At 42.0% G+C, this 27,383-nt stretch overlaps 1 protein-coding gene across 2 annotated transcripts in view; it reads right to left on the bottom strand.

Annotated features, from left to right (window-relative positions):
- SH3KBP1 (SH3 domain containing kinase binding protein 1) overlaps window positions 1-25,658 on the bottom strand; it is a 464,745-nt gene extending 439,087 nt beyond the window's left edge. The window contains exon 1 of one of the 2 annotated variants that reach the window (XM_073667463.1): window positions 25,275-25,658. In XM_073667463.1, the coding sequence (XP_073523564.1) occupies window positions 25,275-25,278 (4 nt within the window). In that variant the 5' untranslated portion in view covers window positions 25,279-25,658. The remainder of the gene's footprint in view (window positions 1-25,274) is intronic. The other variant, XM_073667464.1, reaches the window with a different exon arrangement.
- Window positions 25,659-27,383: the final 1,725 nt, after the last annotated feature.

Here is a 27,383-nt window from a genome sequence, read left to right on the forward strand (position 1 = left end):
ATTCAAATTACTTTTGGGCTATTCCTAGCACTTGTTTTGCCATCCAGCTTGTCCTATTGCAAGAGGATTGTGAAGACCACAGCAGTGTTTTTTATATTTTTCCTCGTTACATAAGATTTGGTTTAGGTGATCAACTAATCAGAAGCACATTAAGTAGAATGGGATGTACTTTGGTTGGAGTTCAACTGACACTGGAATGGAATGGCTGTCAGACATGTAGAGATGGTGATTTTTAGAAAACTGTGCAGTGGTCTCTTAATTTTTGCCAGAGCAGTGTATATATATATATATATATATATATATATATATATATATATATATATATATATATCACTATATTATAAAACACATATCACTAAACCTGTAATAGTATGCAGTTTTTGCTCCCTGCACCACAATACCATAACATCTGGCCAAACCCAAACAAGTTCTTGGAAATAATTACATTGTTGAGAACTTTTGCTTGTTAGGTATACATTTTTAGACAATCTGCTGACTTCTTCCGACAACACAGGAGCATTTATAGGTCAAACGTAGGCAAAAAAAAAACAGAACTGTGCTCTATACTTTATTTCCATGTAGTGCTTAACATAGAACAGAATTTATGCTCACTCAGATATCAAGCTCCGTTCACATTACCATGTATGTAAGCACCTTTTTCCTATAGTGCACATTCATGTATGCTTTCCAAAACATGCAATCTGTAAATAAGACATATACTTTGTGGTATATGTTTGCTGACAATGAGAGTACACAAAAAGTTGCCTACAACCAGGCTAGGCATCTGGCATGTATATTTGGAGATTTTCCCTGTATATACACACTGTGATCAAAGCCTCAAAGGGGTATTGCCACTTGGGATAATTATGGAATATCTACAGGCATAACTGTTCGATAGTCATATAGCATGTTCTTTATAAGTCTGGTTTTAGATGACTTCGCTGTCAATCATATTGCAAGTAAAATGAACATAAAATAGAATTCTGGAGCAGTGATTTTTTTGCGCTCATAATAATGGGGTACTTCATATATAATGGGGTTACCAAAGAAATCTGCAACTTTAAGGCAAGGAGTGTGCTGTATGTTTCCATAAAACAACTAAAGCCATCACTATAAATGATCCTATAAATGATTTTATAGGTCTTTACTGAGCTCTATAAACAAGCATTTTATGCGGTGTCTAGTTTTCGGCCGATGACATGAAAGTAATTCCTTTTTTTTTAAATTGAATTGAAGTTGCTGTATAAGCTCTGCAGATAAATAACCTAAATAAGGAAATAAACACTAAACAGATATTATAAAATGTAACACTGAGCACTATTTTTAGCTTGGTTTCCGAGTAAAGATTATGCTTTAAACAAATGGCTTTGGTTCTCGCATTAGATTGGAATTTGTTACCAAACATACAGTATAGTTAGGAAACTTTTACATATAAATTTGAATATGAAGTTCCTAAAAAAATTAGATGACTCTTAGCTAAGGGTCAGCAATGTTTGCTTTCTTTATAAAACCTATTTTGTAATGTGTACATATAGCTCCATTAGCCATAATTGTTATACTAATAATACACTTTATTTTTATATCACCAACATAGGAAAAAAACAAAACAAAAAAAAGAGACAAAAGAGCAAAGGCCTAGTTCCGCTGGACAAGTAAATTTGTAGATGATTGATCCCAAATTCGACAACGAGAAGTGAATATGGTACCTTGTTACATCTCCATTCATCCATATGTTTTAATCTTTCCTAATGGTACAATCTTATTAATCTAAGGTAAACACAAAAGTATACAAAGGAGGTTTTCAGAAGCTCAAAGGATACATTTTTTAATGTGTTCCTGTCAAATGCTCATGATTCAGTTTTCAAAGACGCAAGATGTCCAACCAAAAAGAAGGATAAAACCACGTATTTTTATTTTTATTTTCAACAGCTTAAAATCCACATAGGGTGATCACTGTACATACAGAAAGCACATCAATACTCACACCTTTTGAACAAGCATAACATTTTTAACCCTTGTCACATAAATACATAAAGCTACACAAAAGTCCTTAGAGGTGAACTGAATGGGGTATTTTTATTGGGCTAAGGGTAAGGTCTCTGGTTAATATTATGACTTGAGTTTTTACAGTAGATCTACTGGCAGAAGCTACCTAGCCACACTTTACTCTCTTCCCTGCATTGGAGATTCCCAATCCCCTCTACTAACCAAAGATTACATGATTATTCCCAATCCATGGAATAATGGATAACTTTCTGGCCACTGGGGGTCCCAGCGATTCTGAGATCAGGGCTTTAGAATGCGTTCTGCACCGTGAGCTGAATGTAGAATGGTCTCCACTAGTGATGAGCGAGCATGCTCGTTACTCGAGATTTACGAGCATGCTCGGGTGTTTTCTGAGTATCTTCTGCATGCGGGTGTTATGTTTTAGTCACTCCGTGCTCATGATTTGCGACTGTTTGACAGCTTTAATACATGTGAGGAATGCCTGTTTCTTAGGCATTCATCACATGTATTAAACCTGTCAAACAGTCACAAATCATGCGCAGAGTGACTGAAACATAACACCTGAGCAATCTGAAGACAATCAAATAAGGGTTAACAGAACATACTCACTCATCACTAGTCTCCACTCCATTTATTGTCTATAGGACTGCCAAGTGCAAGGCTCAGCTAGTCTCTTAATAGACAGTGAATGGAGTGGAGACCATGTATGCACGCCTCAGCTCCATTCAGGATATTATTCAAGAGCCCCATTCTTGAGGCTCTAAGACTCCAATCTCAGGATCGTTGGGAATCCCAGTGGTCAGACCCTCAGCGATCAGTAATAAACACGTGGTCAAAATTGTTGGTACCCCTCGTTTAATGAAAGGAAAACCCACAATGGTCACAGAAATAACTTGAATCTGACAAAAGTAATAATAAATTAAAAATATATGAAAATGAACAAATGAAAGTCAGTCATTGCTTTTCAACCCTGCTTCCACAGAATTTAAAAAAAAAATGAAACTCATGAAATAGGCCTGGACAGAAATGATGGTACTCTTAACTTAATATTTTGTTGAACAACCTTTTGAGGCAATCACTGCAATCAAACGATTCCTGTAACTGTCAATGAGACTTCTGCACCTCTCGACAGGTATTTTGGCCCACTCCTCATGAGCAAACTGCTCCAGTTGTCTCGTGTTTGAAGGTTGCCTTTTCCAGACATCATGTTTCAGCTCTTTCCAAAGATGCTCAATAGGATTTAGGTCAGGGCTCATAGAAGGCCACTTCAGAAGAGTCCAATGTTTCCTCTTAGCCATTCTTGGGTGTTTTTAGCTGTGTGTTTTGGGTCATTATCCTGTTGCAAGATCCATGAACTGTGACTGAGACCAAGCTTTCTGACACTGGGCAGCACATTTCTCTCTAGAATCCCTTGATAGTCTTGAGATTTCATTGTACCCTGCACAGATTCAAGACACCCTGTGCCAGGTGCAGCAAAGCAGCCCCAGAACATAACAGAGCCTCCACCATGTTTCACAGTAGAGACAGTGTTCTTTTCTTGATATGCTTCATTTTTCCATCTGTGAACATAGAGCTGATGTGCCTTGCCAAAAACTTCCATTTTAGTCTCATCTGTCCATAGGACATTCTCCCAGAAGCTTTGTGGCTTGTCAACATGTAGTTTGGCAAATTCCAGTCTGGCTTTTTTATGATTTTTTTTCAACAATGGTGTTCTCCTTGGTCATCTCCCATGAAGTCCACTTTGGATCAAACAACGACAGATGGTCCGATATGACACTGATGTTCCTTGAGTTTGAAGTTCACCTTTAATCTCTTTAGAAGTTATCCTGGGCTCTTTTGTTACCATTTGTATTATCCGTCTCTTTGATTTGTCATCAATTTTCCTCCTGCGGCCACTTCCAGGGAGGTTGGCTACAGTCCCATGGTTCTTAAATTTCTGAATAATATGTGCAACTGTAGTCACAGGAACATCAAGCTGCTTGGAGATGGTCTTATAACCTTTACCTTTAACATGCTTGTGTATAATTTTCTTTCTAATCTCCTCAGACAACTCTTTCCTTTGCTTCCTCTGGTCCACGTTGAGTGTGGTACACACCATGTCACCAAACAGCACAGTGAGCATCTGTAGCCCTATATACAGGCCCACAGACTGATTACAAGATTGTAGACACCTGTGATGCTAATTAGTGGACACAACTTGATTTAACATGTCCCTTTTGTCACATTATTTTCAGGGGTACCATCATTTCTGTCCAGGCCTATTTCATGAGTTTAATTTTTTTTAAAAATCTGTGGACGCAGGGTTGAAAAGCAATGTCTGACTTTCATTTGTTAATTTTCATAGATTTTTAATTTATTATTACTTTTGTCAGATTCAAGTTATTTCTGTGACGTTTGTGGGATTTTCTTTCATTAAACGAGGGGTACCAACAATTTTGACCACGTGTGTATATTCCCTAATCCAATGGATAGGTGAGAACTTGTTTTTTGGGGGGCAAATAATCCCTTAACGCAAAGATTAAACATGTTTACACCATAGAGCACCTTAAAGTACAGCTGAGGGACAGAATTATATTGTTTGATAATACCTAGTCTTTGAGTAAGCTTGGCAGATGCTCATTGCTGGTGCATTATAACCTGCCAATATACACTGTGTTATCTGACTGTCAAAAATGCATTTTCTGCACCAAGTCCCTTAATCACTACCACCTTTTTTCTTAATAACTATGGTCGGTGAGTGTTAGACCATTTGGTGAGACGTGGTTAGACTGTTCAACTTTCATCTTTGAGTTTATTGTCTTTATTTTACATGTCTTTATGTTGAAAATTGCTGTATTTTTACTAATGATTCAAGATGGCAATACATTATATTAATATCAGCAGAAAACACCGATTTCAGCAAGACTGGCTGATTTTAAATTTTGGATGGAAACCTCCCAATCTTCCCAGCGTGATGGAGAAGAGAAGGATCAGGCAGCTGGATTTCAACATGCCTGATCCTTTGTTTGCCAGTAGAGATACTCTGCCACCAGAGATCTTTGGCAGCAGCTCTTTCTCTTCTCCTCATTCAGTACACGTGCACAGAATTGCCGGAAGGAGCAGTCCATCATCTTTTTGAGCCAGCAGAGATCAGTGCCGGCAACTATCTGCCTGATATTTTTTAGGCCATAAAAAAAAATTAAATAGTCACAGATAAGCTCTTTAAAGTGCTTGGCTACTTAGTCAACTATCATTTGACCAATTCTGCAATCGCACATACCCTTGAGGTCACAGCCTATTATTGTTACTGCACTTGATTAACAATATCAACATCAAACATTGTGAAATCATGGAAAGGCATGCTAAGAATTATAAATATCCATGTAAAATCTCAATAGGTATCAGCTTGCCATACAGCACCGTAATGTCTGAAATCATATACATATGGTTTATTAGCCTTTAAATAAAACATTTGCCTTCTGGGATCGTCTTCATTTGCATTCACCATGAGACTAACCTGTAAACTTTAATTAAGAAGACTTCAATTTGTTTCATTTCCACACTATATTATGTGCTTATGTTCTACGTTATCACTTCACTTAAGAGGCAGGAGTGGAAATATAACGAGCGGCAGACCTTCAAATATGACTCTTAAATGGAAGCAAAATATATCTGCCAGCTAGAAGATCAATTCTCTTTTAGGAGCCAAATAGCAGAACATTATGGATTGTAATGCTGTGCTGCTATGAAAAAGTAGAAATGTTACAATAATGTATATTGTATTTTAATCTTGTACTTCTGTAGATACTTTATAGCACAAAGATTAAATGTTCCAGGATAGATAAAATTCATGCTGTAAAACTCTTGCCATTGAACTTTAAGGGATTTTCCACTTTTAGGAAAGTGGACCCTAAATGCTCTAAAATAAACCCAGCGGGTACTAACCCTTCCCATATCTGGAGAAACTTCCCTGCTGCTGCTCGGGTCTCGCTGTTGTGACTGCAGCCATGGCATCATGTGAAGAGCGCGCATCACCTTTGTAGCTAATCACTGCGATCAGTGGTTGTACTGATGTAGACGGCACAAGCCATCGAGCTCAGTGATTGGCTACAACGGTAATGTGCACAGCAGAGGTGATGTCACTGCTGCAGCCAAAATCCCAAGACCTGAGCAGCAATGGTGACCTGGGGAGGGAGAGTACCTGCTGTGTTTGTCACTCTAGTATTCTAGCACATTTGGGGTCCACTTTCCTGAAAGTGGAAAACTCCTTTAAATGAAAAGACTGAAAGCCTGCAGCATCTCTACCCTGGCAGCCGAGTTGTACAGAATGTTTGACAAAGCCTTAGCCTAAGGCTGAATCCATTGGCTGCAGTTTACGTTTATGTTTCGTTTTTTGGTTTGTAGTTTTGTGCAGCCCCAGGGAATGAAAAAAGATAATGTCTTAGTTAAAGTACCACTCCGGCGGTAAAATAAATAAAAATCACTAATATCTTGGACTTAACAAAATTTAACTCATTAGGTGCTAAATACTTTGATTGCAAATATCTCTGCAAGAGAGGCAAAAAAAAAAATGTTTTACTTTGCTCAGCAGCCGCTATTACTTTGCGTGTCCAGTTTAACATGAAAAGTTTGGTGAGAGGTCAGGTTTAACAATCTTCAAGAGTATCTTATGTCTTAGATTTACAACCAGACCGATGTTAAACACTTTTTACAAGGGGCAATTTTCATGTAAATATTGCACCATTTCAGTTATTGTACAGTTTATACATGCTTTGGTTATTCCAGTTTCCTCCCACACTCCAAAGACATACTGATAGGGAATCTAGATTGTGAGCCCCATTGGGGACAGTGATGATAATGTATGTAAAGCGCTGTGGAATTAATGGTGCTATATACAGTACAGACCAAAAGTTTGGACACACCTTCTCATTTAAAGATTTTTCTATATTTTCATATCTATGAAAATTGTACATTCACACTGAAGGCATCAAAACTATGAATTAACACATGTGGAATTATATACTTAACAAAAAAGTGTGAAACAACTGAAAATATGTCTTATATTCTAGGTTCTTCAAAGTAGCCACCTTTTGCTTTGATGACTGATTTGCACTCTTGGCATTCTCTTGATGAGCTTCAAGAGGTAGTCACCGGAAATGGTCTTCCAACAATCTTGAAGGAGTTCCCAGAGATGCTTAGCACTTGTTTACCCTTTTGCCTTCACTCTGCGGTCCAGCTCACCCCAAACTATCTCAATTGGGTTCAGGTCTGGTGACTGTGGAGGCCAGGTCATCTGGCGTAGCACCCCATCACTCTCCTCCTTGGTCAAATAGCCCTTACACAGCCTGGAGGTGTGTTTGGGGTCATTGTCCTGTTGAAAAATAAATGATGGTCCAACTAAACGCAAACCGGATGGAATAGCATGCCGCTGCAAGATGCTGTGGTAGCCATGCTGGTTCAGTATGCCTTCAATTTTGAATAAATCCCCAACAGTGTCACCAGCAAAGCACCCCCACATCATCACACCTCCTCCTCCATGCTTCACGGTGGGAACTAGGCATGTAGAGTCCATCCGTTCACCTTTTCTGCATCTCACAAAGACAAGGTGGTTGGAACCAAAGATCTCAAATTTGGACTCATCAGACCAAAGCACAGATTTCCACTGGTCTAATGTCCATTCCTTGTGTTCTTTAGCCCAAACAAGTCTCTTATGCTTGTTGCCTGTCCTTAGCAGTGGTTTCCTAGCAGTTATTTTACCATGAAGGCCTGCTGCACAAAGTCTCCTCTTAACAGTTGTTGAAGAGATGTGTCTGCTGCTAGAACTCTGTGTGGCATTGACCTGGTCTCTAATCTGAGCTGCTGTTAACCTGCGATTTCTGAGGCTGGTGACTCGGATAAACTTATCCTCAGAAGCAGAGGTGACTCTTGGTCTTCCTTTTTCCTTTCCTGGGGCTTCAAAAGTTTGGAAATTTCAAGACTGCTGCATCCCTCTGCAAGACATCTCACAATTTTGGACTTTTCAGAGCCCGTCAAATCTCTCTTCTGACCCATTTTGACAAAGGAAAGGAAGTTGCCTAATAATTAAGCACACCTTATATAGGGTGTTGATGTCATTAGTCAACACCCCTCCTCATTACAGAGATGCACATCACCAGATTTACTTAATTGGTAGTTGGCTCTCAAGTCTATGCAGCTTGGAGTAGGACAACATGTATAAAAAGTATCGAAGTGATCAAAATACGCATTTGCCTAATAATTCTGCACACAGTGTAATGTTATTGTTACATGTAAATGCATGTCTTTCCAATTATTATCATTGATCAGCCCTCATTTTTGCAAATCTATTTTTATGCATCAAGGACCATTTATTAAATCCTACTGGTCTTCACACTGCTTGATGCGTATGTAATGTTTTTTTTCTAACCACCAATGAACAATCACAGGCTTGAATAAAAATTGTTGCCAAGTATGTCATTACAATCACTCACTGCCCGCTGCTCCAAGTGGTAGTCACACTTCCCAATCATGCCTTAATAATAATGGTTTTCATGGCAGCGCTATTGATCAAAATTGATGTTGATCATAAAGTGCAGATTTTCTCGTGATGCGTCATTAACCACTTTTATCAGAGTTCTATTTTTATGTTAATATATTTATAAATGATTATAAATAAACTATTTGTTGTTGTTTTTTTGTTTTCTATAGGGTTTATATAGATTTTTCTGAATATTGCTACTATGGTTGACTGTCCACACTCTATCCCTGAAATCTGTTATTGTTTCCTGTATATGTGGTTGGAATTTTAATATAATAGGTAAGTACATTTTCGCAGGTTTTCAGTAACCTGTAAGAGTAAGGGCTCATTCACACATCAGTTTTTTACAACCGCGTGCCTTCCATGTTTTTGACGGATAGCACTCATACCTGTTATAGTATTTGGAGCCAGTCACAATTTAGTGATTTTTTTGTGGACCGAGTTTTTGTTCAAAATCGCGGGGACATGTCCAATATTGATCTGAGTGTTTGATCAAACTTGGCAATGAAAGTCTGTGGGTCCGTGAAAAGAAATCGGACAGCAGTCTGGTGTCATATTTGTGAAGTCCATGAAAAAAACTGATGAAAATCTGATGAAACGCGGTCCGTTTTTCTCGGATGTTAAAGGAAGGGACGTTTCAATAAGGCCTGAGGGCTCATTCAGACTTCAGTTGTACATTTGCTATCTCTGTTTTTCACAGTCTTTGGGGTAGTTCACATGTCTGACGTTTTCCCCGGAATGAGTGGTCCACACGAAAGCATGTAGACTTGGCCGATATTGTTGAGAGTGTTGGATCAAACTTGTCAATGTAAGTCTATGGAACCATGAAAAAATTGTACCGTACTCCGATGCCATCCATGTACTGTCCATTTTTCACTGACTGGTAGCAGAAGCTCGAGAAACCCATACCAAATCTGCTCCACTGACCAAACTCTGATAACACTCTGTTCAAAAATGCTGATGAAACTGGACTGTTTATTTTTGCAAAAATCAGCAATGTCTGAATGAGCCCTAAGACAACAATTACAATAGCAATCTGACATTCCATTTTTAGGAACAGACAAATGGAATTAATGGAAAAAACCTCTGTAGCATAGCTTATACAAATAGAAGCAGGGGGTCTTATTGTATATTACGTGGTCGGTGCGAGTTCTGTTTCAGTTTTTAGAACAGAAAAAAAGTTCTGAATGATGCGCTTTTTATTCCATTTTTAAAATTGGCACATATCGGAACCAGCACAGACCCCAAAATAACCAATGGGGTCCCTCTGTCTCCATTTACATCAGTTATGAGACTGAGCAGTTTTTACATTAAATACAGAGCAGACAAACAGAATGTCAAAATACAAGTGTGAACGTAGCCTTAAGAGATCATGTTGTGAATCTGTGATAAATGTACAACCTGCTTTAGGAAGAGTAGAATCAGTAGCCGTTTTATTTCAAAAGGAATGTAGAATGAGTAAATGATTTGATCATGGCAAAAAATGAATGTTTTCTCTTATAGCTGCTCAGTTTTTATTTCTATTAGTTGCTGTGTATGATAGATGACTATGGATGTGGATTACTGACAGCAAACTGATTAGAACACAAAGAAAACGGATTTCAGCAATCACAGAAAATGTTCCTAAGATATAGAATATGAAGCATTTTCATTCTCAGTTTTATGTAGAAAGACAATGAAGGACACATTTCAATAGTGTGATCATGGCTTTCTTTCAAACTCGCCAGGTAAATCTAGCCTCATTTATTTGAGTTGTGCAAGAAAATGTAAAAGTTGTGCTATTGGTGACCATCATGTTTACCATACATGACTTGTGGGAGGCGCATGACGTTTTTAATTTGCAGCCTTGTGACGAGGACTGAGCAGGCAGCGAGGTGTCCGATCACCCACTGCCATGTCGATTACATGCTACAAGATATACAAGATTTTTCAGTACTATTGTATATCTAATACAGGACAAATACGTATTTTTTGTTATATGATAGAAGATATTGTTTCCTCCATTTCTGGTCTAGCTGGTAGTTGTAGTTGTGAATGGCTCCCCTAATTCTAGTATTACACGGTAGTTGTTACTGTAAAGAATATGGCAACATTTTGTAAGGTTTACATATACATTTTTTAGGTATCTTTGTGAAAAGTAGCTTTTTTCCCACAATTTTTTTCTAAACACCAGAAAAAAATGTCCGTTATGGGACCAAAAACATATAAAAAAAAAAACATAAAAATAAACTAAGTACATTTTTGTAGCATTTTTTTTTTATTTTTTTTAAAGTGGACTATGGCTACGTTCTCACAATAAGTTTTTGTGGGCATTTGTTAAATGTGTTTTTTTTCTTTTATACTGCAGTTTTATTTCTTTTTTGGTATGTCATGTTTTAACTAAAGCATGAACGTGGAGGTAACACACTTTAGGATATGTCTTTACTACGTATTCAGTGGGATTGCAAACCTTAGGCGGGCAGGACAGTTTTACAACACTACTGGTAATATAAATTTTTGGCATAAATAGTCAAATATTAACATACAATCAAATAACTGATCGGTGCCACCATTATGAGATGGGCTGAGATAGAGAAATAGACATATCTACATTCCTTCTATTTCTTTTTCATAAAGACCCAATAGATCAGATCTGCATCTATGTCAAAAACTGGGCAAGCGCAGTTGGGCCGTGTTCACATTGCGTTTCTGAAGGGTTTTTGAAAGTTCCACCTGAATTTTCCAAAAAATTGGATTCAGACAAACCCCAGAAGGGGCTATAGGCTGCAATGACTCAAAAGTAGCAGACAATCACACCGTTGGGGGTTAATTCTAATCCCATTTTTAAATCTGTGCATTGGCTAATGAAATGTGCATACATCAGCTTAAAGGGGTTGTCCACGACACGGATAACCCCTTCTCAATTACTATACTCCCCCATGTAAAATAAAAATAGCCTGTACTTACCTTCAGGGCCAGCGCCCTTCCAGCGATGTCGGTTCTGGATCTTCTGGGGCTTGCATGATTTTATTATGTTACATGAACCCTGCAGCCAATCATTGGCCGCTAGTGGACAACCACTTTAAGTTAACTGATCTAATAAAGAAGAATTAAAGAAAAAGACAACTCCCCAGTGATTATATCCATAAAAATACAACTTTAGAAAAATAAATATAATGGTAAAGAGAAATCCACAATTCAGAACAGAGGACCAGCTGTTATCCTTTCATATTTGGAAACTGGGACTTAAAGATATATATATATATATATATATATATATATATATATATATATATATATTTGTTTTTAAGTTCGAAGGTGCTTTTTCATATTTGCAATTTTGTGCCTATTTTTTTTTTTAAGTCAAAATGAGGAGAGGATTAAAAAAAGAGAAGTAGAATATTTCCCATTTACCTCCTTTCCCTTTACAACCCAATGCTGACAATTGCTTCAAACAGTATATCAAGCAGCAATGAGAAAAAGCCCCAAAGAGCCTATTGGAAAATGGAAGACTGCAATGAAAGCTCTCTTTTCCCACAGTTTCACACTAGTAGAGGGCCCCACAGCAGCAAATGTTATGGATATTATGGTAAAATCATTACGACTCACGTGAGAGCTCAGTGTTTTCCTATATGAAGAAAAGTTGGATGACACTTGAAAAAAATCCTCATAGGGAAATGCTAGCTAGAGTCTCAGACTTAATCACCTAAACAGATCCCAATAAAAAAAGCAAGAGATAAAAAAACATGATTTGAAAACATACAAGAATTTTAAAGTCGTTTTCTTTAACATGACTGATGAAGTGAATGGGAGCTGAGCTACAGTACCTGGGAACGGGCACTACACACGGTATGGGGGCATGCTGATCCAGCTCCGTACAACTGTGCACATCCGGCACCGAGTGGCTGCAGACAGCTGATCGGTGGGGGTATTGTGTGTTGAATCCCCATTGATCTGCTACTGATTACAAGTCCTAAAGCCAGCCCTACACATTAGATGGCTGTCGGCCGAATGATGTTTTGGCCGACTGTTTGGCTGACAGCATCTCAGCCCACTCTCTCATACACAGGAGTGCGTGTTCAGTCGAGGGTTCCTGTGTTCTCTATGAGAAAGCTGTTGTCTGACATGTCCGCAAGCGGATTGTCTCCGAGAAAATAATATGATTGGCTATCTGAAATCAGACATGCGCGATTGTCATTTCCTCCAACAATCAGGCGGCCGGCACCCCCACACACATTAGACTGTTGGCCAAACCCATGGATATCGGCGCATTCGGCAGACATTAGTCTAATGTATATGGAGGTCTTAAAGATAGGCCATTGATATCTTATGCTGGGTTTTGACATTATGATTGGGATTCAGCTACATACAAGCTGATCCGCGGTAATTTAACAGCCTGTTTAGATAGGCATACCATAATTCCATGTGCATCATTTAAGGGGTCGTTCGGTCATAAATTACAAGTCTGCAGTCACTCTATGTGACTGAAGACTTGTGAATCCTCACATCACTATGTAAGGAGATGGACATACTGCTTGCGTTCCTCCTTGAAGAAACAAGTTTAGTGTTGTAATATGTTATGTAAAGTGTGACTTGTGATACAGAGTGACTGCAGACTTGTAGATTTAGACCGGAAAACACCTTTAATATGACTGTTCTGTGAGCATAAAATATCATGTTATTGGCAACACATATCCCGTTTACATGGGCCGATGTACTGCTTAAAAATCATTGCAAATGATGAATGAGTGATTTGCTCGTTCGTTGAGTGTTAGGTGTTTTTCCTCTGAAAGCATGTTCCTGATTATTAACCCATCTGAATGGGCCTTGAGTCCTGGAAAAACCCCTTTAAATCACTCTCCTGGGAGATCAGTGCTAGGATTTAGTTTATAATGATGTTTGGCCTTTTAATTCTGCTTTTTTGCTATTGGATTATTGGTTCTCATCATCACAATATTCCTTTACTATTAGCAAATAATCAGTTTCTACCTCTGGAGGATTTCTCACTACAAAAAAAAACAGGGATTGCTTTTAATTGGTTGCATTGGCCCATTATAGATAAGAGCGGTCTGTTCTAAATAATAACAGAGGTACCGCCATATACGTAGTATTAAAGGATATTCACATGACGCAGATCTGTTGCAGAATTTTCTGTGACAGATAATCAGTTGTATTTATCTGAATGTGTTCATTCCAGCAGCAAGTACATAGATTCCTACACACGTCTGCAAAAGGAGAGGAACTGAAACCTGGCCTTCTGTCTATTTTATAGACTGTATATCAGACATTGAAACTTGATTTTCACCTAATGGAGACTTGTTCCTTTTTCATAATGACTAAGCTACAGCTAGCAACGTAAGGCCTCGTGCAGACATCCGTGCCAATCGGTCCGAGCATGGACCGCCACTGCACGGACTGGCCGCGGATCTCCCGACCTGATCATGAGAGCTTCATATATCTCTATGAGGTGGTCAGGAGACCTGCAGCCAGGCCGTGCATTGCAGTCTGACATCGGACCAAATCCACGGAGGTCTGAATGATCCTTAAGGAAGCACTCCAAAAGTTTTTTATTGCACATATAATCCTTGCTCAGCATCAATATTCCCAATGTTTATTTCTTCCATTACACCTCAGTTACATTCATATATTTCCTGCTTCATTATAGGAAGGTGGGTTATGTCTGACAACCAGTCCAGTACCTGCACTAATGTGTAGACAGGGTGTCAGCATCTTAATTCCTGTGAACTACAGGGTGACATCATCATTGATCAAATCCCTCCTGGCAACTGTCAGCCTCCTCGCTTCCCCAGCCAGCTCCACCCTCCTTGTCCCTCACTATGTCTTTATTACCAGCTAAAGATATGGCTGAAAACTTATGTTAAGGCCTATAAAAGACAACGGCTTTTTTTTGCCCATAATGACCAATCATAAAGCAGCTTTCATTTTGTATTCTGCTCTGGTAAAATGAAATCTGTGCTGTGATTGGTTACTTTGTGTCAGACAGTTTTATATAGCTGGCTCAATATTTCTGCTTTATATAAGAGAGCAGTGATATAGCCATAGCTTCCAACTATGACAGATAGGAACCAGGGACATATAATGTAGCATGCTGCAGCAGTGTTTATTTCACACTAAGCCATTTCCCTAATCTCGCCCAATCCTTTAAATGCGTCCATATTGAAAAAGTGCTTTCACGTCCCCTACAGATAGTATGATGGCCACAGTGTCCGCCACATTCAGTATGAAGGGCGTGGCCTCGCTATATACATTAGTAATGGCGAGGTCGCGCCCTCTAGTCGGCCACACCCACTGGACGGCCACGTACAAGTGTATAGTGTGAGGCCACACCCACTGAATGGGCTCTGGCCGGGAGTATGTATAACGCATACATACCCTCCAGTCCCAGCTCAGAAACCGGAGTGCGTGCGCTGGGGGGATTCATAGGTCTGCAGTCACACAGAGTGACTGCAGATTTATTGATTTGGACTGGACAAACCCTTTAAGCATTCAAGACACATCCACAGATCATTGGAGAGGAACAATCCAGGAATACACTACGTGACAATCAAAACCTCCTTAGCCCTGTGTATTCTGCCTCCTGGCTGATTCCTATGGATTATGTGTTTATAGCCCCTTCCTGCAATGGACTGGTGTTTGCATGGGAGCTGTAGTCCTGTAGTGTTAATCTCCTGCCAATAAAACACTTATTGTACTGAAACAACAGCACACAGCCTAATAAGTGACACATCGCTGAAATCAGTGTTTCAGCCCCTATCATGCTGCCCTTATATTACATAGCAAAAAAAAAAACGCTGACGGATTCTCTTTAAATAGAGACTGTGTTGGATCCTGACCTGTATAAAGGGAAGTTAGGAGCAGCTGTCGTCTCAAAGCTTCTCCATTCCTTCATATAACATAGTGAACGCTGGGTGATTCCTACTGCTCATCACAATGGAAAAAGGTTATCACGATGTGTCCCTCCCCCTTGTCTGATTTCTTTCCTTTCTATGCATTTTGCTAGAACTGTTTATTCCCTACTCTTCATCTGTCTCTACACCCTCCATGCACAAGATAACTGAACTCGAGTATTGCACTTAAACATACTGGCTGATGACCGGATCATGCAGCTTTATATGAAAATCCCTATTTATTATAATTGTCAGACCTGAAATAACAAGCACTTTTCACCTATTGTGTCCCCCCATTTCCTTGTAGAATGTAAGCTTGCAAGCAGGGACCTCACTCCTAATGTAACTGTTTAAGCTGTCCTTAAATTGTATTGAATTTATTGTCTGTACATGTCCGCGCTTAATTGTAAAGTGCTGCAGATTTTGTTGGCGCTATAGAAATAAAATGATTATTATTATTATTCCATTTTCTGGTTTCTAGGACTAGATACACCATACAATGTAGGAGTGTTCTACAATTTACTTACACAATGACCCGTCATGAACACGTAGAGGTTAGCAAAGAATAATGACCCATTTAGCCAAGCCTGCAGTTGTTGAGCATGCATTCGTAGGCCAGCTTGTTCCCAATTATTGATCCATCTGAACAGGGCAGCAATTACCCATCGAACAAGCAATATGCTCGTTTATGGGGTGCGTTGATTTTCATGCATGCATCGTTCTATCCCTATCATGCTCATCGATCTGTACAATATGGCCAGGAAAAGACCTCCGCCTGTATATAGCCGATTGGCGGACGTTTATAGGCCTGGACTGGCCTCTCTGACTGAACCATAAGTAAAGTGAGTGGCGGACATACCTGAGCTATACAGACTTTTAGGTTGGTCACTATCGGCTCATAGTACAATTACAGTGTTAGGCTTTGCTCACATTGCATTAATGGCCCCGTTTAAAGTATACGAGTATATACACTCTCGATTTATACATTAAATGGAGGCGGTGAAGGGACAGCCTTATGTTTCACCTATTGGCTAAAATGAAATCTGTTAATTGGATACATCATAGGATAAATCTGAAATGAAGGGTCTATAAATGACGACTATCACAGTATGGTGTTTGTCACAGGCATCTATCACACAGGGAATAATTTGCCAAGCGTTTATCAGGTGCATAAGGAAAAGCAATGGAGAAGCTCATACCATGGTGTGACACCCAAACACCACTTTGACGGATACGTTATATTAGAGGGTCCTGTGTATGAAACATTGTACTATACACGTACCAATCCAATGAACCCTCTTCTGGCCTTGGTTGGGCAATGTACCCCTACAGACATACTGTAACGGGTCTGGGAGGCGGAACCTCTGAGCAACTATACAAGGGGGCGGCCCTTGTAAGGAAGCGGGTGGCGCCCAGGGAAGACGGGCAGGTAGTCACGGCAAGTGACAGGGACAGTCTCTGGGTAAACGGGCAGGTGGTCACGGCAAGTGACCGGGACAGTCTCTGGGTAAACGGGTAGGTGGTCACGGCAAGTGACCGGGACAGTCTCTGGGTAAACGGGCAGGTGGTCACGGCAAATGACCGGGACAGTCTCTTGACAGGCGGGTGATCACGGCAAGTGACGGCAGAGCCTCCAGGTAGGCAAGCAGGCTGGTAGCAGGTGGACGCTCCCAGGTGAGCGGGCAAGAGTCTCTGGACAGGCAGGTGGTCACAGCACGTGACGGCAGGGCCTCCAGGTAGGCTAACAGGCAGGTAGCAGATGAGCGCTCACAGGTGAGCGGGCAAGAGTCACTGGACAGGCAGGTGGTCACAGCCCGTGACGGCGGAGCCTCCAGGTAGGCTAGCAGACAGGTAGCAGGTGAGCGCTCCCAGGTGAGCGGGCAAGAGTCTCTGGACAGGCTGGTGGTCACAGCACGTGACGGCGGAGCCTCCAGGTAGGCTAGCAGACAGGTAGCAGGTGAGCGCTCCCAGGTGAGCGGGCAAGAGTCTCTGGACAGGCTGGTGGTCACAGCACGTGACGGCGGAGCCTCCAGGTAGGCTAGCAGGCAGGCAGCAGATGTGCGCTCCCAGGTGAGCGGGCAGACGGATCCATAGACAGACTGGCAGGGCTGGTAGGCAGACTGTCGGACCGCAGGAATAGAAGCAGGTTGACACGAGACAGGCAGGTATCAGACAGGAAACTGGCAGGTAACTGGCAGGTAACTGGAAACGGGACCTGAGGGCTGAAGCAGAGTGATGAACTGTGCTACAACATTGCTCGGGCACCTCCATCTTGGAGGAGGTGCCTTATATATGGTGAAGTCCTCCGGCCATTGGCCGGGGACTCCTTAGGACGGCGCGCGCGGCCCCTTTAAGAGAGGGGGAGCGCGCGCGCGCCCTAAGCACTGTGGCCAGGAAGGAGCGCGCGCTGCTAGCAGAGCGGGAGGAAGATGCCGGGCACGGAGCGGAGAGGTGAGGGGAACAGCGTCCCTGCCTAACAGGAGGCAGGGACGCCGACGCTACACATATCTAGCGGGAGCTGTCATGGAGTGATTCTAGTGCACATGGAAAAAGAGTGTACAAAGTTGTGTATGGAGCCAGTCACTTCTGTGATATGCAGACATGATTGTACCCATTATTACAATGGCTATCTGATCACAGCCTAACTCCTATAGAAGTGAATGAGAGCTATGGAGAATAGCGTGGTTTCCCAAAGCTCCGACCACTTGTACCCGAAGCACAGAGACAGATATTCCTGCCTCTCGGATGGAATAGAACACGTTTGGTGAATGTATCCACTATGTTGAATTCCAAAAAATGTAAAAAAAAAACTGTATTTATTAATTTTACTCACTTATATAGCGCCATTAATTCCCCAGCGCTTTACAGACATCATCAGCACTGTCAGGATGGGGGCTCACAATCCAAATTCCCTGTATGTCTTTGGAGTGTGAGAGGAAACTGGAGAACCCGGAGGAAACCCACGGAAAGACAGGGAGAACATACAAACTCCTTGCAGATGTTGTAATTCGAACCCAAAACCCCAGCGTTGCAAACCAACAGTGCTAACCACTAGGGATGAGAGGACCTGTGGAAGTTCTGGTTCTGGTACCCAACCAAACTTTATGTCCAAAGTTCGGTTCAGGTACGAGAACTTTACCCGAACTAGAACATGAACCCCAACCCATTGAAATGTACAGGGACTCGAACTTCAGAGCTGGAAAATTCTCCGTGTAGGATAACGTTCAATAACCAAAATGCACCACAGTGTAATATGACACACAGACATCTGTTTAAAGGGTTATTCCAATCTTCATAGGTGTTCAGATAAAAACAAGCATTTTTGCAATTTATTGCTTATTAAAATTTGCCTAGGAGCCCGACCACTGCTGCTGTCTAGGCGCTAAACCTGGTTGGTTTTAGGAGGTAACAGCGAGCTCCAGGGATGCTGGCCAGCTTCAGAATAGTGCTAACATGCTCAATAGAAAAGGTGGGCACTTCATAGTCAGACTCCAAAGCAACAAGCTGGAAACAAAAGAAAGGTGTTAAAGCACCACTCCAGAGGGGTTTTTTTTATTTCAGCGGGGTGGTGCTAGTAATGTAAGTTCCCTGCCCGTAATATTATACCTAGCAGCTTCCGTCTTAATCTGTTATCGGCGCCGCTCCAGTCCATCTCCAGAAGTTTGTGACCCACTGAATCACTCCAGTATTTAAGTTACAACTCAATGTAAGTCTATGAGAGCCAGAACGAGGCCAGAACAAGGCTAATATAGACTTACATTGAGAGCTTGTGACCGCTACCTCTCACTTCTTGTCAGTCAGAAGTTGCAGCCACAAGGTGGTGGATCGGGACTGTAGCGGCGCAGGAAAAAGCTAAAGACAGCGACTAGTAAGTATAATACTGAGGTCAGTGAACTTAGCTTAGTAGCACCACTCCTGCGCTGGAATAAGAAAAAAATGCTGGAGTGGTGCTCTAAAGGGTTATTTCCATCTCCGATATCCCAATATGTAGTAGGTGTAATAATTATAATAATATTAGTAAATGCCTTCAATTAGAAATAAGTACAGTTCTTCTGATTCGCTATTTAGCTTACTCCATGTGTAGGGCATTGCAGGACCTTAGGTATCTATGGTTATGACCCCTAACAATTAACCGTCACTATATGAGTGGTCAAATACATGGGTACTTAAGATATTGCAATGCCCTGCACATGTGGTAAGCGACATAGCTTATCAGTAGAACTATAATTCATTTCTAATTGGAGGTATTTGCTAATATTAATATTATTATTATTACACTTACTACATATTGGGATAGGATCTTGAAATACCCCTTTAAATTCTTGAAAATTTAATTCAGCAGTAAATTGCAAAATTGCTTGTATTAAGAAGCACTAACCAACAATAGCCATTTATGAAGGTGGGAATAACCCTTTGCCTGTATAGCTGCACTCATGATAAAAGGGCATTGGCAGGACAGGGCTTTGCTGGATTTGGCAGGGGGTAACCTAATCCGTTATTATATATTTCCCTCTGCAGTTGTTTTTCCTTTTCCAGTCAGATCCCCTGTAATAACCAATAGTGTTATAATGAGGCTGTAATTCCAGGACAATGCACACCATAACCCTGATACTATCAGTAAATTACAGATACTGTAGATAGATAGTGGATGCAGAGAATTTATGACGCGACCCTATTTTCTGGTGACAGTGTATTTTAGCATACTCCTATTACCTGTATATACCAATGTGATCACAGCTCTATTGTGCCCTATCCAGTATGAGATAAGCAATGTGGTCGTCACTGAGGACCACCTGGGTGTCAAAGTCTTCAAGCAACCTATACAATCATTTAAAACCAAACATAGTATAAAGGGAAAGCACAACATATTGTATTTAGTATAAGACCCTGAAACACATTTACCCCAATTCAGGATGATTTCCTTAGTGATGCATCTTCATATTAGAGATGACGATCATTATTACACAATAAGCAAGAGCTCCTCCAGTGAGAGGCCCAGTGCCCACACTGCCAGGACACTGCATCATCACTACAGCCACTGTATGACAATAAGTGCAGGGGAAGGGTTAACCCTGCGCTGACTGCATCCTCTCACCCAATGTATTATTCACATGCAAGGTAACAGCAGTAAAAGATGCAATGGTGTGTGCACAATAGCAAGTGGTATGTGCCATAGACGGGTGGTGGGTGACACAGGGAGCTTGCAAAAAAATAGTAGGATTATTATTAATGATAATATATATATATACATACACACAATACAATTATTAGTAATAATCTATCTGCCAGTGAACGCATTTCTTTACTGGAGTCCCACTATACTGATACACGTGTATGATGGTGTATCTGATACATTTGGTGGATACATATAAGGTAGACATGTTTGATGTACATATTGTATGTTATCAATGCACATTGTACAGTGCAGTATGCAAGGTGTTTATGTGCTATTACAGTATGAACATATGGTATAATATACTGTATATCAAGAGTGTATATATTTCTGCAATTATGTGTATACAACATACAGTATGTTTCTAGGGTGAAGCACTGTACTTGGTGTAGAAATACTCTAGAAGTGTGTATATTATTATCAAATAGTGCATAACTAGAATGATATGTGTACTATGTATATAATATAATGCATAAAGTATATATATATTTACCTCCTTTTGGCTCTGTTAGCATACTGACTGTATATATGTCATGGTATAAATGGTGTTTTTTGAGTATTATGTATATATATATATATATATATATATATATATATATACAGTACAGACCAAAAGTTTGGACACACCTTCTCATTTAAAGATTTTTCTGTATTTTCATGACTATGAAAATTGTATATTCACACTGAAGGCATCAAAACTATGAATTAACACATGTGGAATTATATACTTAACAAAAAAGTGTGAAACAACTGAAAATATGTCTTATATTCTAGGTTCTTCAAAGTAGCCACCTTTTGCTTTGATGACTGCTTTGCACACTCTTGGCATTCTCTTGATGAGCTTCAAGAGGTAGTCACCGGAAATGGTCTTCCAACAATCTTGAAGGAGTTCCCAGAGATGCTTAGCACTTGTTGGCCCTTTTGCCTTCACTCTGCGATCCAGCTCACCCCAAACCATCTCAATTGGGTTCAGGTCTGATGACTGTGGAGGTCAGGTCATCTGGCGTAGCACCTCATCACTCTCCTTCTTGGTCAAATAGCCCTTACACAGCCTGGAGGTGTGTTTGGGGTAATTGTCCTGTTGAAAAAGAAATGATGGTCCAACTAAACGCAAACCGCATGGAATAGCATGCCGCTGCAAGATGCTGTGGTAGCCATGCTGGTTCAGTATGCCATCAATTTTGAATAAATCCCCAACAGTGTCACCAGCAAAGCACCCCCCACACCATCACACCTCCTCCTCCATGCTTCACGGTGGGAACCAGGCATGTAGAGTCCATCCGTTCACCTTTTCTGCGTCGCACAAAGACACGGTGGTTGGAACCAAAGATCTCAAATTTGGACTCATCAGACCAAAGCACAGATTTCCACTCGTCTAATGTCCATTCCTTGTGTTCTTTAGCCCAAACAAGTCTCTTCTGCTTGTTGCCTGTCCTTAGCAGTGGTTTCCTAGCAGCTATTTTACCATGAAGGCCTGCTGCACAAAGTCTCCTCTTAACAGTTGTTGTAGAGATGTGTCTGCTGCTAGAACTCTGTGTGGCATTGACCTGGTCTCTAATCTGAGCTGCTGTTAACCTGCGATTTCTGAGGCTGGTGACTCGGATAAATTTATCCTCAGAAGCAGAGGTGACTCTTGGTCTTCCTTTCCTGGGGCGGTCCTCATGTGAGCCAGTTTCTTTGTAGCGCTTGATGGTTTTTGCAACTGCACTTGGGGACACTTTCAAAATTTTCCCAATTTTTCGCACTGACTGACCTTCATTTCCTAAAGTAATGATGGCCACTCGTTTTTCTTTACTTAGAATTTGTATTATGACAAGAAAAAGGCAGCTAACAGTCTATTCATTAGGACTATCAGCTGTGTATCCACCAGACTTCTGCACAACACAACTGATGGTCCCAACCCCATTTATAAGGCAAGAAATCCCACTTATTAAACCTGACAGGGCACACCTGTGAAGTGAAAGCCATTTCCGGTGACTACCTCTTGAAGCTCATCAAGAGAATGCCAAGAGTGTGCAAAGCAGTCATCAAAGCAAAAGGTGGCTACTTTGAAGAACCTAGAATATAAGACATATTTTCAGTTATTTCACACTTTTTTGTTAACTATATAATTCCACATGTGATAATTCATAGTTTTGATGCCTTCAGTGTGAATGTACAATTTTCATCGTTATGAAAATAAAGAAAAATCTTTAAATGAGAAGGTGTGTCTAAACTTTTGGTCTGTACTGTATATATATACAGTATATATGGTGTGGTGTACACAAAGAGACATGTATACAGTGTTTTATTTTCAGTGAATGTATACAAGGTGAATTTCTAACATGTTATGTTTATATTGTTTACAGAGAGGCACCGCTGTACAATGTGGGTGTGTGACATGCACAGGCTATAAGTGGTGTATTATATATATATACGTATATATATGATGAGGTGTGCATGGTGAGACAAGCTTGATGTGTCTATAGTGTGTATATTGAGTATATTGTCTATATATGATGAGACGTAAGTTGTGTATGCACAATGAGGTGAGTATATATATGGTATATGTTATGTACATATGATGCAGTGTATACTGTGTGCATATATATATATATATATTCTGCACATGTGGTGAGACATGCTTGTTGTGTATAGGAGTTTGTCTATATAGTGTGCCATGCCTGAGGTATATTCAGTATATGTGGCACACCTGGTGTATATATAGTGCAATGCCCAGTGTATATATAGTGCCATGCCTGGTGTATATATATATATATCTATATCTATATATGTGGCACACCTGGTGTATATATAGTGCCATGCCCAGTGTATATATAGTGCCATGCCTGGTGTGTGTGTATATGTATATATATATATGGCACAACTGGTGTATATATAGTGCCATGCCTGGTGTATATATAGTGCCATGCCTGGTGTATGTATATATGTGGCACACCTGGTGTATATATAGTGCCATGCCTGGTGTATATATATGTGGCAAACCTGGTATATATATAGTGCCATGCCTGGTGCATATATAGTGCCATGCCTGGTGCATATATAGTGCCATGCCTGGTGTATATATATATGTGGCACACCTGGTGTATATATATGTGGCAAACCTGGTGTATATATAGTGCCATGCCTGGTGTATATATATGTGGCACACCTGGTGTATATAGTGCCATGCCTGGTGTATATATATGTGGTACACCAGGTGTATATAGTGCCATGCCCGGTGTATATATATGTGGCACACCTGGTGTATATAGTGCCATGCCTGGTGTATATATATGTGGCACACCTGGTGTATATAGTGCCATGCCTGGTGTATATATATGTGGCACACCTGGTGTATATAGTGCCATGCCTGGTGTATATATATGTGGCACACCTGGTGTATATAGTGCCATGCCTGGTGTATATATATGTGGCACACCTGGTGTATATATATATGTGGCACACCTGGTGTATATAGTGCCATGTGTGGTGTATATATATGTGGCACACCTGGTGTATATATAGTGCGATGCCTGGTGTTTATATATGTGGCACACCTGGTGTATATAGTGCCATGCCTGGTGTATATATATGTGGCACACCTGGTGTATATATAGTGCCATGCCTGGTGTATATATATGTGGCCCACCTGGTGTATATAGTGCCATGCCTGGTGTATATATATGTGGCACACCTGGTGTATATAGTGCCATGCCTGGTGTATATATGTGGCACACCTGGTGTATATATAGTGCCATGCCTGGTGTATATATATGTGGCACACCTGGTGTATATAGTGCCATGCCTGGTGTATATATATGTGGCACACCTGGTGTATATAGTGCCATGCCTGGTGTATATATATGTGGCACACCTGGTGTATATATAGTGCGATGCCTGGTGTATATATATGTGGCACACCTGGTGTATATAGTGTGATGCCTGGTGTATATATATGTGGCACACCTGGTGTATATAGTGCCATGCCTGGTGTATATATATGTGGCACACCTGGTGTATATAGTGCCATGCCTGGTGTATATATATGTGGCACACCTGGTGTATATATATATGTGGCACACCTGGTGTATATAGTGCCATGTGTGGTGTATATATATATGTGGCACACCTGGTGTATATATATATGTGGCACACCTGGTGTATATATATGTGGCACACCTGGTGTATATAGTGCCATGCCTGGTGTATATATATGTGGCACACCTGGTGTATATAGTGCCATGCCTGGTGTATATATATGTGGCACACCTGGTGTATATAGTGCCATGCCTGGTGTATATATATGTGGCACACCTGGTGTATATATATGTGGCACACCTGGTGTATATAGTGCCATGCCTGGTGTATATATATGTGGCACACCTGGTGTATATATATATGTGGCACACCTGGTGTATATATATGTGGCACACCTGGTGTATATATATATGTGGCACACCTGGTGTATATAGTGCCATGTGTGGTGTATATATATATGTGGCACACCTGGTGTATATATATATGTGGCACACCTGGTGTATATATATGTGGCACACCTGGTGTATATAGTGCCATGCCTGGTGTATATATATGTGGCACACCTGGTGTATATATATGTGGCACACCTGGTGCACTGTCAGTACACCGGATCATTGGGGTGACGGGCAGCAGACAGGTCCACTCTGTAGCCCACACATATAACGTCACTCACCCATTTATGTGGGCTCGGGGTCTCCGGTAAAGTTCCCTGCAGGCTGCCCAGAATGCGCGCTGTGCGGAGGGCTCAGCAGTGAGGAGAATAGGGGGCCCCCTGCGGACTGAGCGCCAGCCTCATAGAGAGGAGCCGGGCTGCTGATGCCAGTGTGCTCCAGGGGGCACCTTGCTATTGTCTGCGGTGGCGGGGGCTGTCAGCACCCGAGGATGAGCCGCTGTGTGGAGCCGTGTGGCAGTGATGAGCGCAGCATTTCCCCTTCCTTCCTCCCCGGCACCTCCTCCTCCCGCAGCCGCTCCTGCAGTGTGTGCCGCCTCACTGATGCTCAGTCTCCGCCGCCAGTGTCACCCAGCGCCGGGTACCAAGCATCGCGAGAACCGCCCGCTCCTCCTCCGCCTGCTGTGTGGCGGCTCCGCACCTGCCGGGAGCTGCCGGTGACCCAGTGACCGATCAGGCGGAGATCGCTCTGTGTCAGTGACCCTGATGATCACAGATGACGGAGATGAGCATCCCTGCCTGCAGGGTGTACCAGCCTTCTGTGGGCATAGGTGTACAATGGGCAGCAGGGTAACCAGCCTTCTGTGGGCATAGGTGTACAATGGGCAGCAGGGTTTACCAGCCTTCTGTGGGCATAGGTGTACAATGGGCAGCAGGGTGTACCAGCCTTCTGTGGGCATAGGTGTCCAATGGGCGGCAGGGTGTACCAGCCTTCTATGGGCATAGGTGTCCAATGGGCAGCAGGGTGTACCAGCCTTCTGTGGGCATAGGTGTACAATGGGCAGCAGGGTGAACCAGCCTTCTGTGGGCGTAGGTGTACAATGGGCGGCAGGGTGTACTAGCCTTCTGTAGGCATAGGTGTCCAATGGGCGGCAGGGTGTACCAGCCTTCTGTGGGCATAGGTGTACAATGGGCAGCAGGGTTTACCAGCCTTCTGTGGGCATAGGTGTACAATGGGTAGCAGGGTGTACCAGCCTTCTGTGGGCATAGGTGTACAATGGGCGGCAGGGTGTACCAGCCTTCTGTGGGCATAGGTGTACAATGGGCGGCAGGGTGTACCAGCCTTCTGTGGGCATAGGTGTACAATGGGCAGCAGGGTGTACCAGCCTTCTGTGGGCATAGGTGTACAATGGGCGGCAGGGTGTACCAGCCTTCTGTGGGCATAGGTGTACAATGGGCGGCAGGGTGTACCAGCCTTCTGTGGGCATAGGTGTACAATGGGCGGCAGGGTGTACCAGCCTTCTGTGGGCATAGGTGTACAATGGGCGGCAGGGTGTACCAGCCTTCTGTGGGCATAGGTGTACAATGGGTAGCAGGGTGTACCAGCCTTCTGTGGGCATAGGTGTACAATGGGCGGCAGGGTGTACCAGCCTTCTGTGGGCATAGGTGTACAATGGGTGGCAGGGTGTACCAGCCTTCTGTGGGCATAGGTGTACAATGGGCGGCAGGGTGTACCAGCCTTCTGTGGGCATAGGTGTACAATGGGCAGCAGGGTGTACCAGCCTTCTGTGGGCATAGGTGTACAATGGGCAGCAGGGTGTCCCAGCCTTCAGTGGGCATAGGTGTACAATGGGCAGCCGGGTGTCCCAGCCTTCTGTGGCCATAGGTGTACAATGGGCAGCAGGGTGTCCCAGCCTTCTGTAGGCATAGGTGTACAATGGGCAGCAGGGTGTACCAGCTTCAGTGTGACAAATGTATGCCAGTCAGGCATTGTCAGAGCTGGGCGAGATTGTTTTACACCGGAAAACTGATATAAACTGCTTGATCTATCGGCCCTTATATTTTTTCCTATGTGTAAATGACCAAGCCTTCTGTGGGCATAGGTGTACAATGGGCGGCAGGGTGTACCAGCCTTCTGTGGGCATAGGTGTACAATGGGCGGCAGGGTGTACCAGCCTTCTGTGGGCATAGGTGTACAATGGGCGGCAGGGTGTACCAGCCTTCTGTGGGCATAGGTGTACAATGGGCAGCAGGGTGTCCCAGCCTTCAGTGGGCATAGGTGTACAATGGGCAGCCGGGTGTCCCAGCCTTCTGTGGCCATAGGTGTACAATGGGCAGCAGGGTGTACCAGCTTCAGTGTGACAAATGTATGCCAGTCAGGCATTGTCAGAG

Source organism: Phyllobates terribilis, unplaced genomic scaffold (genome assembly GCF_046119375.1).
Source record: "Phyllobates terribilis strain yellow unplaced genomic scaffold, ASM4611937v1 Scaffold_2__4_contigs__length_985480577, whole genome shotgun sequence".
Classification (NCBI taxonomy): Eukaryota; Metazoa; Chordata; class Amphibia; order Anura; family Dendrobatidae; genus Phyllobates; species Phyllobates terribilis.